Here is a 12,379-nt window from a genome sequence, read left to right as displayed (position 1 = left end):
TCAAATATCCTCTGGATTAGTGATCCTGATCATGGTACCATTAAAGGCTTGTAAGAAATGTACATCCCTGTTAATAACCATACTGTTACTGGTACAAATGTATTTTTCTGAAAAATTGCAATGAAATGCGCAATCCAGATCTGATCAGGATGAAACTCAGTGAGTTAATTGACGAACCAACCCAACATAACTGAGTCAAATCTCATAAAGATCGATTAATTCTAAACCAAGATATGAATTTTTGAAATTTCGCCAAAACTGATCCAGAATTAGTATATTAATGTGGATTCCTTCCAAAAACAAACAAAAAATATAGCCACAGTTACACTTGACAAATATAAAACAAAATATACATTAATCTAAAAGATAGAGATAATACAGCGATAAGATGGACAAACGGAATTTTTGTGGGTGTCTACTTGAATATTTCATCATCTCTGACTCTCCTATTCTGGCACACGGCGGCATTGCTGATTAATTCTGTTTTGCTTAAATAGCTTATTAAATATTTAAATTGTTGCTTCAGTGTTTAGTGATAAATGTGAGGCATTATGGTTTCCTCAAGAGAGAGATCAATAACAAACTGGTGATGGATCGAGAGAGAGAGAGAGAGAGAGAGAGAGAGAGAGAGAGAGAGAGAGAGAGAGAGAGAGAGAGAGAGAGAGAGAGAGAGAGAGAGAGAGAGAGAGAGAGAGAGAGAGAGAGAGAGAGAGAGAGAGAGAGAGAGAGAGAGAGAGAGAGAGATGGCAGACGTCAAGATGAGGAGCTAATCAACACAGAGAGAGAAAGAGAGAGAATGGGATGGATGAGGGGTGTCCCTCTTACCCAGAATCCCACCCCCAGTTTGACGTCAGCGACTCAGACACAAAACCAGCTGCTCTCAGCTGAGCTCCTCATTGGATTTTCAGCCTCTCTACATCACACACACACACACACACACTCTCTCCAACGCACATCCCCACCACCGTCGATCATCTCTGCATCCAAACTCCAACAACAAGAGCAGCCACTTGTTCCTCTGCCCCCCCCCTCACCCCCCCTCTTTATCCCCTCAGAGCAGCAGATGTAACTGAAAAGAAAAGGCGGGGAAAGGAAAGGAAACACTACCCTCCTCCCCTCTGCCATCGCTACTTATTTGGGAGAACAATACCCAAGAAGAAAGGCTCCTCTTTTGTCCCTGTTGGACAGACTCAGTGACACACTGAGCAGACGGTGTAGAACAGTCTCTGGGCTCTGGTGCAGCTCGGTTCAGGACCTGGACAGTTCCTGACTCCAGCATCAGGAGGTGCTTCATCTTCATCAGAGGAATTTAAAACTTCAGATTCTTCTTGTTTTTTTGGGGTACCGGGAGATAAAAGATGCAGTCATTGTGCTCCATCCGACTGGGGCCACCCTGTGGTCCAACCTGTGGTCCTTCTCCTCCATCCCTGGGACCACAAGACAGCTCTGCCAGTTTCCAGCTGGAGGAGAAGCAGCTGTTTGAGAAGTTTTGGAAAGGGACTTTCAAAGCTGTGGCAACCCCGAGACTGGAGAGCGTGATCATGGCGAGCATCACGGCCAGTAGGAGAGTGACTGGGTGAGTAACAAACGGGATTATCGGTGAAGATGAAGGCTGGTGTACTGAAAGCTTTGCCCAAAACAATACTACAAACGTTCATTGTAAAAGAGTGTTAGGTTTAAAGGTGCTGAAAACATGGAAAATAACAGTTTTCATTGATTGTCCTGAGATCTAAAGGTTGTAGAATTCAATAAACACTACGTTTCATGATGTCGCTTTGGGAATTAATCATGATGTGCTGCCAAAAATAATTAAATTTGAACCTTGAGCTTGTGTATGCTGACAAAAACATATATACATACTGTATATGTTAAACTGCTTTAGGATTTTTAAGTTACAACTGAGTAAAACACGTGTGAAGTTGGACCGGATGCTAAAGTGACTTCAACACCAGCAGTTCTGACATACGTAGTTCTAGTTGTGCTGTGTAACTACACTTGTTAAATAAAGGAAATCCATTATGGAAGCAAGCATTAGATCAGGAGAATAAGAAAACATCCAATAAAACACAAGCAATAACATCAGAACTCAAGGCAAATTTATTTCTAAAACATTTCTTATACAGAAGACAATGTGCCTCACACGATTAAAAAGAGTAACAGAAAATATTAAACAGCAATAAAAACACAACACTAAACAGTTTGCAATCAACAATAAAAAAAATATTAAAAACATCAAATCAACAACAAAATGATTAAAAAACAAATCTTTCTGTCATAAGCAACAGAAAAAAGAAAAGCTTTTAACTTGGATTTAAAAATGTCCCCATGTGATGCTGACTTCAGTTTGTTCCACTCCTTAGCAGCATAACAACTAAAAGCAGCGTCATCATGTTTGCTGTGAACTCTGGGCTCCACTATCTGACCTGGTTTCATAGATCTGAGAGACCTGCTGGGTTCATATCTGACTAACATCTCCCTGATAGATTCACACATTTACAGTATACACCAGTAGCAGAACTTTAAAGGCAGTTTGGTAACACTTGGTGTTATAGGTAAGGCTGACGTTACACTGTCATTAGCATGAATAAGGTGTCATGAAGGCTGTCATTTAGTGTTATTTGCTAAATTATAACACTTTTGATTGTCCTATATATCTGTATTATATTTGTACATTTGTATATTGGTATTATTATTATTTACCTTATAATAATAAGATACATTTATACTGTAATGCATGCACTTGTATTCAATCCTTATTTAATTAACAGTCTTTTACATAATTATATACTTTCTTTCTTTCGTGTTTATTCTTTTCGTTTGTAATATTTATTGAGCCTTAATTTCCCCCTGAGATAAATAAAGTCTTTCTGATTCTGATTCTTTCGCTAAATGATGACACCTTTGGAGCTATGTTGGCATTTTATGGTTTAAAGGGAACATATCATGCTAAATCCACTTTTTTAGCCCGTAAATGCATTTTGTTGTATATTTAGAGTGTTTAGAAGTACAGAAAAGTTCAAATTAGTCTCTTCAGGTGCTCCGTTGATATCTTTATATTCTGTTTTGATCATTTTTCAATCTCTTTCGATTTTTCTATTCTCTATTACGTTTTTTGAACTATTACGTCACAGTATTTGCAGCTGAACTGCCAAATTAGTACATCGACTCCAGGTCCAACACTTCGAGCAATCCGCCATTTTTATTTCTCGCTTTTATTTTGTAGTCCAAGCTCAAGGATGCTGAAGTTACAAGAGGATAAGTCAAAATGTTTGTTGTTAGATGTAGTAACCCACACGCTTCATTACACCGTCTCCCAGCATCAGAACCTTTTCAAAGTGCCTGGTTGAGTTTTATTTTTCACAGAAATGTACCCACATCTGTGGGTACGGTCATTTTTGTGTGCGCGAAGCACTTAAAGGATGACTGCTTCTGCAACCTCCGCCAGTATAAAGAAGGATTTGCCGAAAGACTTTGTCTGATTGAGGGTTCAATTCCTTCTATCTTTGGAGACGACGAACAGAGCACTTAAGCTGTAAATAACGCTAAAAAGTGTGATGATAAGACGTCCCTGTCATTGTTTTGTTAGCATTAGCAGCTGCACCGTCTTCAGACTTCATATGTTAGCGCTGTGTGCTCGTTTTAGATCCTTGATGATATGGCCTACGTGGTTTAATTTAAGTCTAAAGTTTTCATTAGTCATTTCATTTTGCCGTTTTTGTCTCCGAAAAAACTGTATTAAAATGCATTAAGTGACGTTAGCTTGGCGCTAGCGTTAGCTCGGCGCTTATGTTAGCTCGGCGCTTATGTTAGCTCACTTGTTAGGGTTCTGCAGGTTCATCATCTTCATTTTCATCTCGCTCCACTAGGTCAGACTCTGGCTCGAACATGTAAGGCTGGATGGACAAGTCTTCTGTTGTTGACATTTTGTAAATAACGTGTGAATAAACATTTTCTGCACCGCTACATAGCCGTATCTCTTCTATCAAACTACAAAAATGGCCAAACAGGGTGGAGTTGAACTGAGTGTCACCTCTGCAACCTGGAAAGGGGGCGGGGTATGAAGTGTCTCATTTACATTTAAAGAGACCGCACCAAAACGATTTTCTCTCAGAAGCACATCAGAAAAGTGGTAGAAAAGGGGCCTGTGGAGCTATAATAATGAGGGATTCAGACCCAAGCATTGCAGTTCCGTTTTATATAGAAGGATTTAAATGCATGATATGTGTCCTTTAAATGGAGGGATCTCGAGGGGTTAGGGTAACAAAGGGTTAGGGTATGATGATGATAATGAATGATACTTATTGACAGCCTTCGTGGCACTTTATTCATGCTAATGGAGGTTAACATGTTATAATAATCACAGCGTAATGTAGCCTATGTGTAGAAAACCTAAAGTAAAGTGTTACCATCTGTTCTGAGGCTGACTGGAAGCCAGCCTAGAGACTTTAAAACTAGAATAACGTGCGTTAACTTTGTTGTTGTGGTTAAAACATGAGCTGCAGCGTTGTGAATCAGCTGTACATGTTTGAGTTTATTTTTTCTACCTTCAACCCACTGAAATAAACCATCTAAATCCATGACATTACTATTTTATACACTGTTGTACCAAAGGAAACCACGGTCAATCGGAGGTTGTGCTTTACTGAGAATTAAATAAATGTCCTACGTTTAGCTAGATCGTGACGAGTGTGTTGACATGCTCTGCCAGAGGTTTCCGCACATATGTCCTCACTATTGATATGACTTTATCACCAATCATACATCTGCAGTGCTGGTTTTTGTTGCATCTTTGTGTGTCTCACCTAAATTGAGCGATATGTGTGTGTGTGTGTGGAGGGGATTTTTAAAAAAATTCTCTTAAAGGTCATGGGACAGCATGTTCCTGCCCTAATGTCAGAGCCGTCTTCTCCTTCGTTGTGACACGTCTCCATGCCAGAGTCAACAAATCATCATCCCTGAGACCACATTTTTGCAGCAGCCATGAGGAGGAACGCCCTCACCCTGTTTTATTCCCATTCCCTTTGTGCTTGTGCCATCCTCTACCACCTTTAGTGCACCATCCACCATCACCTGCTACGCTTTGATGGACTTATTTGTTTGATGAACCACAGCTCTGTGTGTTCTTTAGTTTTTTGACATCCTTTGAGCAGGGGTTCTCAACTGTGGGGTTGCGAAACATTGTAATGGGGTCGCCAGATGCCTTCAAGGAACTAAGAATATTGTTTTTTTTAAAACAATTTGAGCCCATTTTTGCTTATTTTTAACTTCTTTCTGCAACTACACCAAACTTACTATATTTTAACATATTTTCATTAATATTTCTTGTCATGTTTCTTTTACTCCTTTTAATGCATTTTTGAAACATTATTCCCATTTCTCCATCAAATGTCAATGCCTGATCTGCATATTTGTTTCCAATTTTAAGACATTTTTGACACTTTTAAGCTCTTTCCACCACTTTTCCCACCCAATATCACATATGCTGACCCAATATTGTCACTTAAAACCTCTTCTCACCACATTTCATGCTTATTTTTGCCAATTTAACCACATTCACGATTTGTCATGCCCATTATTTGCCAGTTCAAACTAATTGTTCCTACTTTTTTCAGCTACTTTTAAGCCAATATTGACACTTTAAACCCTTTTTACCACTTTCTCTGTCTGTTTTCGGCCACTCTATTTTGCAACTTTTAACCAATTTCTGTGGTTTTTAAAATCCTATTTCACCAGTTTTTCCACTATTTTTGGTCACTTTTAACCCATTTTATTTCTAATTAAAACAAAGATTTACATCTTTAAGATGACAATATACTATGGCACAAATATTAATAAACATCCTGGATAACAGTGGATATTTTTCAGCTAAATAAATAGATGTTATCACAGATTCATAGAACAATGGACCATCATTTTGCTGACTTTATGGATGGACCCCAAAAATCTCTCCCCTTTATTCCCCGTTATATATATGGCTCTGTCTCCACATGGCTGTTCTTTAATGTTCATGTCTGTGTTTAACCACCTTCAGGTACAGTGGGGGGCCCCGGTTTCTGGAACCTTTGTCTTGGGGGTCACGGGCTGAAAAGGTTGAGAACCACTGCCTTAAAGGATGTTAATTTCAAGACATTACAGGACTATCTGCATTTCAAAAATATTTTAATTAACCAAATATTCTTGCAGTAAATTACACTTATCTATCATCTTGGAAAGCTCAATAGCCTGACCTATAAACAGTTTTGACATTCACTATCAACTTTCTCTCATGTGAAATTAGCTATGATAATGAGGATTAGAATGGTCCATTTCCTTCTCCATTTATACAGGCAGCACAGAGACACAGTGAACACAATAATGTGTCTTTAATGGCAAACCATAATCCCTGCAGAGATGTAGAGACACAGAGTAACACATTTGAGAAAAAAAAAAAAAATTTGATTCATCTCTGCCTTACTCGAAGGCACATGTGTCAAACTCAAGGCCCGGGGGCCAAATATGGCCTTTTAGAGCATCAAATTTGCCCCACTGGAAAAAGTAAAAATGACAGAGAAAACATGAATCATTGTGTATATTTCAAATAATTCAGTTGTAGATATCCCAGCCCTATGGAGCACCTATTGTAAAGCTGTGCATGCTAAAATAAACAGCAACATTTTGCAATATTTAGCAATAGATCAAGTTTACATCATGTATGTGAATTATTGGTTTGATTTACAGCAGATTTACAGCAATATTTGGGAAATTTGTGATTTTTTTTTTCTCGCAAAAATATAATGTCAATGTTAAATCTAAATCTAAATGTTAAATGTTAGATCTTAAATCTAAATCTAAATGTTAACTGTAAATGATAATTGTTAAATCTAAATGGTAAATGTTAAACGTTATATCTAAATGTTAAATATAAACGGTGAATATGCATATTAGTTGAATATTTAGTTTCACCTGTGACATTTATATTTAACATTTAGCATTTAGATTTAACATTTACATTTAATTGTAACATTTTGATTTAACATTAACATATTTTTACAAGAAAAAACATCACAAATTTCACAAATAATGCTGCAAATCTGGTCTGAGTAACATAAAAAAAAAAGTTTTTAAATATGGTTTGTTGCTTAAAGTTGCAGTTTATTTCAGCATGCACAAAATTACAATCGGTGCCCCATACTGCCCACCCAAATAAACAAATTTAATAACGATCCAAAATATTTGCAGGTGCTTGTAGTTTTCCCCATGCTTCTATCACATGATGACTATCGTCTTTTATCTCAAATTGTCAAATACATTTTAAATTTTTCAAAAAATTCTGCAATTTTCGACTTAGTATATCTGTCCCTGCCGGATCTTCACTTAAATGTTCCTGATTTTGCGAATTTGGGGACATTTCCTGGAAAATTTGCGAGATTTAACTAAAAAATGAAGACTGTCACGTGATCTAAGAACTAGAAAACTGAGCTCTGCATATATTGTGGATTTTAATTTCATTTTTGGTATTTGGAGGGGCTGAGATTTCTGCAACTGAATTAGTTTGTCATTTACACAATGTTTCATGTTTTTTCAAACATTTTTACTTTCTAGAGCAGGCTAAGTTTGATGCTAGGGCCATATTTGTCTTCCGGGCCTTTAGTTTGACACAAGTGCTATACATCCAGGTGGGTGTGCAAACTCGGGCACAGTATTGTTGAAATCTGTGGCCCACTTGAGATCACACTGCTGCGTATTTGGCCCCTGAACTAAAATGAGTTTGAAACCCTTGCATGAAAAATCTCCTGCACGTTTTGAGCTCCATCTGGGCCACAGTGACTGTGATGACAGCGTGTCGTTACGGGCCAGAGAGTGAAAGAGAGGGAGGAAGCGAGCGTCGCTCAGAGAGCATCACATAATGTTGCTATTTGCTAATTTGCAGAGAATCTGTTTGCCAAATGCAACAGCGCAGCATCCCGTGATCTCCCACTGTTCTGTCTCATCCAATGGATTTTGTGTATTTAGCAAGAAGGCAGAATGACATCGACTTTGGATGATACGTATAACAAATAATGAGTAAAACTCAAGGAAACACAACTGTGGATGCAGGAAAAGATGAGGCATCCGGTTTGTTGGTAGTTTTTTATGCAAAGAGAATGACTTTGGAATGCCAAAGACCATCAGAGAGCATCAGAGAGTATCATGTCCGTAGGCGCGCTCACTCGTTCTTTTTCCCTCCAGGAGGAAACAATATTATTCACTGTAGATAACTGAGGGGTGATGAACAATTGTAGTGAAAGTGAGAGGGCATGATGTACAACAAGCAGAGACAGAGACTAGCAGGGAGGCAAAAGGAGGGCCACAGGGAGATGCTTCATGTTTAATCAGCATGACTGGCTTTTTTCTGTTTGGGCCGTCCTCTCCTTCACCGCCTTCCTGCCTCTGCTCTGGAGCAGAAAGGCTGGAGGGACCTGAGGATTGATTAGTAGAGTCTGTTCTTCTTCTTTGTGTATGGAAGAGGGAGGAGTTCACCAGCTCTGTGCATCAGCGTGAGCTTTCAAAACCTTTAGTTCTCCAGAAGCTGTCTTTTCTATGGAAGGAGGAGCTCCACATTAAAACAATGCAAAGTCACAAACTCTGAGTTGTGTGTTGTTGGATTGTGTTGGATTGTGTGTACAGCTCAGCATATGGAAAGCTGTTAAAGCATAAATGTCATATTTATTTATGACGGTGTGTATTCACGGTGTGTAATACACCAGATTTAGCTAAACGCTATCATTTCCATCCATAGTCTCATGTTGGTAAACCTCTACTCGTACTCAAATTTGGTTTACTAGTGAAGTGAAAAGCGTTTAAAAAAAACATTACAACCAATCAGGGAGCTAGATTTTGTTATAATCCCTCCTACTTTATTTGCGTTAAGTCTACTAGTACTACTAGTGAATCTTTTTGCTTTTATGGAAAGCGGTTTGAGAATAAATTTAATATCAAACATGTCAACCATTATTAAGCTCTGCTAGTGCTCAATTTTGAAGTACATTTACTCAATTTTTGTTTACTAGTGCGTGAGTAGACTTTACTAGTGAAGAAAAAGTGTTACAAAAATATTACAACCAGAGTGCTGGACCTGGATTCCCTCCTACTTCATTTGTATTAAATCTACTACTACTACTAATCAATCTTTTGGATTTCCTGGTACTAATTGTTGAGTAAAAACGACTAGTATTACTAGTTTGAATAAAAACAGTCTACTAGTATTACTAGTAGAATAAAACAGTCTACTAGTATTACTAGTAGAATAAAAACAGTCTACTAGTATTACAAGTAGAATAAAAACAGTCTACTAGTATTACAAGTAGAATAAAAACAGTCTACTAGTATTACTAGTAGAATAAAACAGACTACTAGTATTACTAGTAGAATAAAAACAGTCTACTAGTATTACAAGTAGAATAAAAACAGTCTACTAGTATTACTAGTAGAATAAAACAGACTACTAGTATTACAAGTAGAATAAAAACAGTCTACTAGTATTACTAGTAGAATAAAACAGACTACTAGTATTACAAGTAGAATAAAAACAGTCTACTAGTATTATTAGTAGAATAAAAACAGTCTACTAGTATTATTAGTAGAATCAAAACAGTCTACTAGTATTATTAGTAGAATAAAAACAGTCTACTAGTATTACTAGTGAATCTTTTGGCTTTTCTGGTACTAATTGTTGAATAAAAACAGTCTACTAGCATTACTAGTAGAATAAAAACAGTCTACTAGTATTACTAGTAGAATAAAAACAGTCTACTTGTACTATTAGTGAATCTTTTAGCTTTTCTGGTACTAATTGTTGAGTAAAAACATTCTACTAGTAGAATAAAAACACATTACTAGTACTACTAGTAGAATTAAAACACATTACTAGTACTACTAGTAGAATAAAAACAGCCTGCTTTTTTAAGTGAGCTCGTAAACAAAAATGGAGTTCTGCTTGTGAAGGTTTTAGACATACTAGTGCTCAAGTAGACCTCACTAGTGTTACTAGTAGATTTGAAATGTGTTACTAATAAAAACTCAAAGCTTGTCGGCAATAGTATTTTACTAATTACCTTTTTGAATTCAAAAGTAGTGTACTCACGCACTAGTGAACTCAAATGTGCAACTAATTCGAGCACTATGTCACTGATAGTAGAGTCCCCTACTAATTTTCAGTGTGTGCGTGTGTGTACAGGTTTGTGTGTGGCTGCTTTGTTAGTGAGTTCTTGTTCAACTCTTTGGCAGATGGCGAGCGCAGGGAGAGTGCAGGGGGTTGGGCAGGGGGGGGGCGTGGCTATGGGGGTTTCGTGCCTCCTTCCTCAGCACATGCTGCTTTAACAAGACGAGAAGGAACACGTTTACAGGGCCGTGTACTACTGACGGCACCACCGTTGGGAATATATACAGCAGATCATGTGGATCTTGTTTGGTGCTTTCTTTGTCTCTTACTATGGACCATATATTTTGTTAAGCGCACTGAGGTGACTTGTTGTAATTTGCGCTATATAAATAAAGTTGAGTTGAATTGAGATTGGAAACACACACACACACACACACACACATTTCAATACAATGTCAGTGGTTTAAGATAGGCAGTCACGTGACTAAGACTAAACCTAACCGTAAACCTAACGCTAAAAATTGTAGCGATATAGGGTTATATCCTAACGCTAACACGCTACGTACGTGTCCTTCGGTAAACTCACCAATAGCACCGGGGGTTGTCCGTACAGCAACCGTACAAATAGACACTTTCTTTAAGATATTGTTTGAGGACGAGTAATTAAAGTTGATGTGTAAGTACTCAAATGTTAAGTTCTTATTAAATCAAATGGCAAAAACACAAGCATAAATGATAGAAAGGATTACAAAGAAATATTTCATCTTTTATAATCTAACTTACATAATAGAGACTTAATGGGAACTTATTAAATGTATCAAATGTTTCTGAACAACTCATTTAAAAGTTATAGAAGTTCTTGTTACGTTTTTTCTTTATTTGAATCTTTTGTTTTCTTTCTTTTTTTCACCATAAGCTTTTATTTTGAAGTCTGTGCTTGCGCCAACATTTTGCCACTTCCTACAACCACTTTTAAGAATATTAAAGCATCCATTCCCCCTCTTATCTTATCTTTCCAACCCTGAAACCAGTCTGTACTGGTGAAAAGTAATAACATTAAGCTATGATCAGACATACTGACACATTCTTTACTTTCTCGCTATGAGTGGCCAGGCTCGTACGTACTTCTCTAAAGGTCCATTAAATCAGTAGAAAGGTACTCTATTTTGTGGTACAACAAGATAGGACAAACAGCAATGGTTGGTTTTATAGCTAGCTCCAGTTAGCGATATGAAAAATTAGTGCAAAGCATTACATAGATACCTTTAGGAGGTGAGATGATAGATGGAGTTCATGATACAATGTTTTGGAAAGAAAAAAAAGTACCAAATAAATTGCCTTTATATGACTTTAACTCTGGACATAGTTACAGTACATACTGGGTATGACCTTTGCAACTCCCATCCATCCATCCATCCATCCATCAATTTTCAAACCCACTTGCTCCTGTTTTTTACAGGGTCTGCCGGTGCCAATCTCCGACTCTCATTGGGCGCTGGGCGGGGGCACACCCTGGACAGGGCGCCAGTCCATCGCAGGGCAACACAGACAAACAACCACTACCTTTGCAACTCAACTGGAATATAAGAAATACAATAAACGATAACATAAATAAGATGCAAAAACAGAGACTGATAATTAAAACCAAATCATGTCAACATCACAACATTCTTTAAAAATTCATTCCTTTTTGTGCACGAACTTCACATTTCACAGTTACGTGAAGCCACTTGAAACATCGACATTAGTTATTGTGATTTTTTTAATCACAATATCTCGTTGCATGAGATATAATCCCACCTTCAACTTTTCATGATATCAAATTAGTTGTTTTAATTATTATTTAAGGGAATTTTAATTTAAGAAACAAATTTCTGTCTAGGATAGGCTCTTTCAGAGGAAGCATGTGTCATGTTTTATTATGTTTATTATATCAATATGATTAATATTACCATTGTTAATATGATTATTTCTGTTGCTGTTATTATTCTGTTACATATTTTTGTTACACATTTTTAAGAGTCCTTACCTCATAAGAGGTAATATTGTTTTTGTATTCACCTGCTGGCATCAGGCGATTTATGCTTAGCAAAAATAATTTTCTGGATTTGAATTGATAAGCCTACCACATCCCAAAAAATGTTGGAACATCGACCAAACCTACAAACAAGTAAACAGAGGCTTAAAAAATGGGTTCTGAAAGTGAGAATAAATGAATAGCGTCTCAAAAACATCAAGGACTCGTAGCCAGAGCTCCCG

At 37.3% G+C, this 12,379-nt stretch overlaps 1 protein-coding gene across 2 annotated transcripts in view; it reads left to right on the top strand.

The window, feature by feature from the left end:
• Nucleotides 1-914: 914 nt before the first annotated feature.
• The window catches only part of srrm4 (serine/arginine repetitive matrix 4), an 82,400-nt gene continuing 70,935 nt past the window's right edge, over nucleotides 915-12,379 (top strand). For both annotated transcript variants that reach the window (XM_028458372.1, XM_028458371.1), the window contains exon 1: nucleotides 915-1,576. In XM_028458372.1, coding sequence (XP_028314173.1) covers nucleotides 1,359-1,576 — 218 coding nt within the window. In that variant the 5' untranslated portion in view covers nucleotides 915-1,358. The remainder of the gene's footprint in view (nucleotides 1,577-12,379) is intronic.

Source organism: Gouania willdenowi, chromosome 9 (assembly GCF_900634775.1).
Source record: "Gouania willdenowi chromosome 9, fGouWil2.1, whole genome shotgun sequence".
In the NCBI taxonomy this organism is placed as follows: Eukaryota; Metazoa; Chordata; class Actinopteri; order Blenniiformes; family Gobiesocidae; genus Gouania; species Gouania willdenowi.
This window is presented reverse-complemented; position numbering and strand designations above follow the sequence as displayed.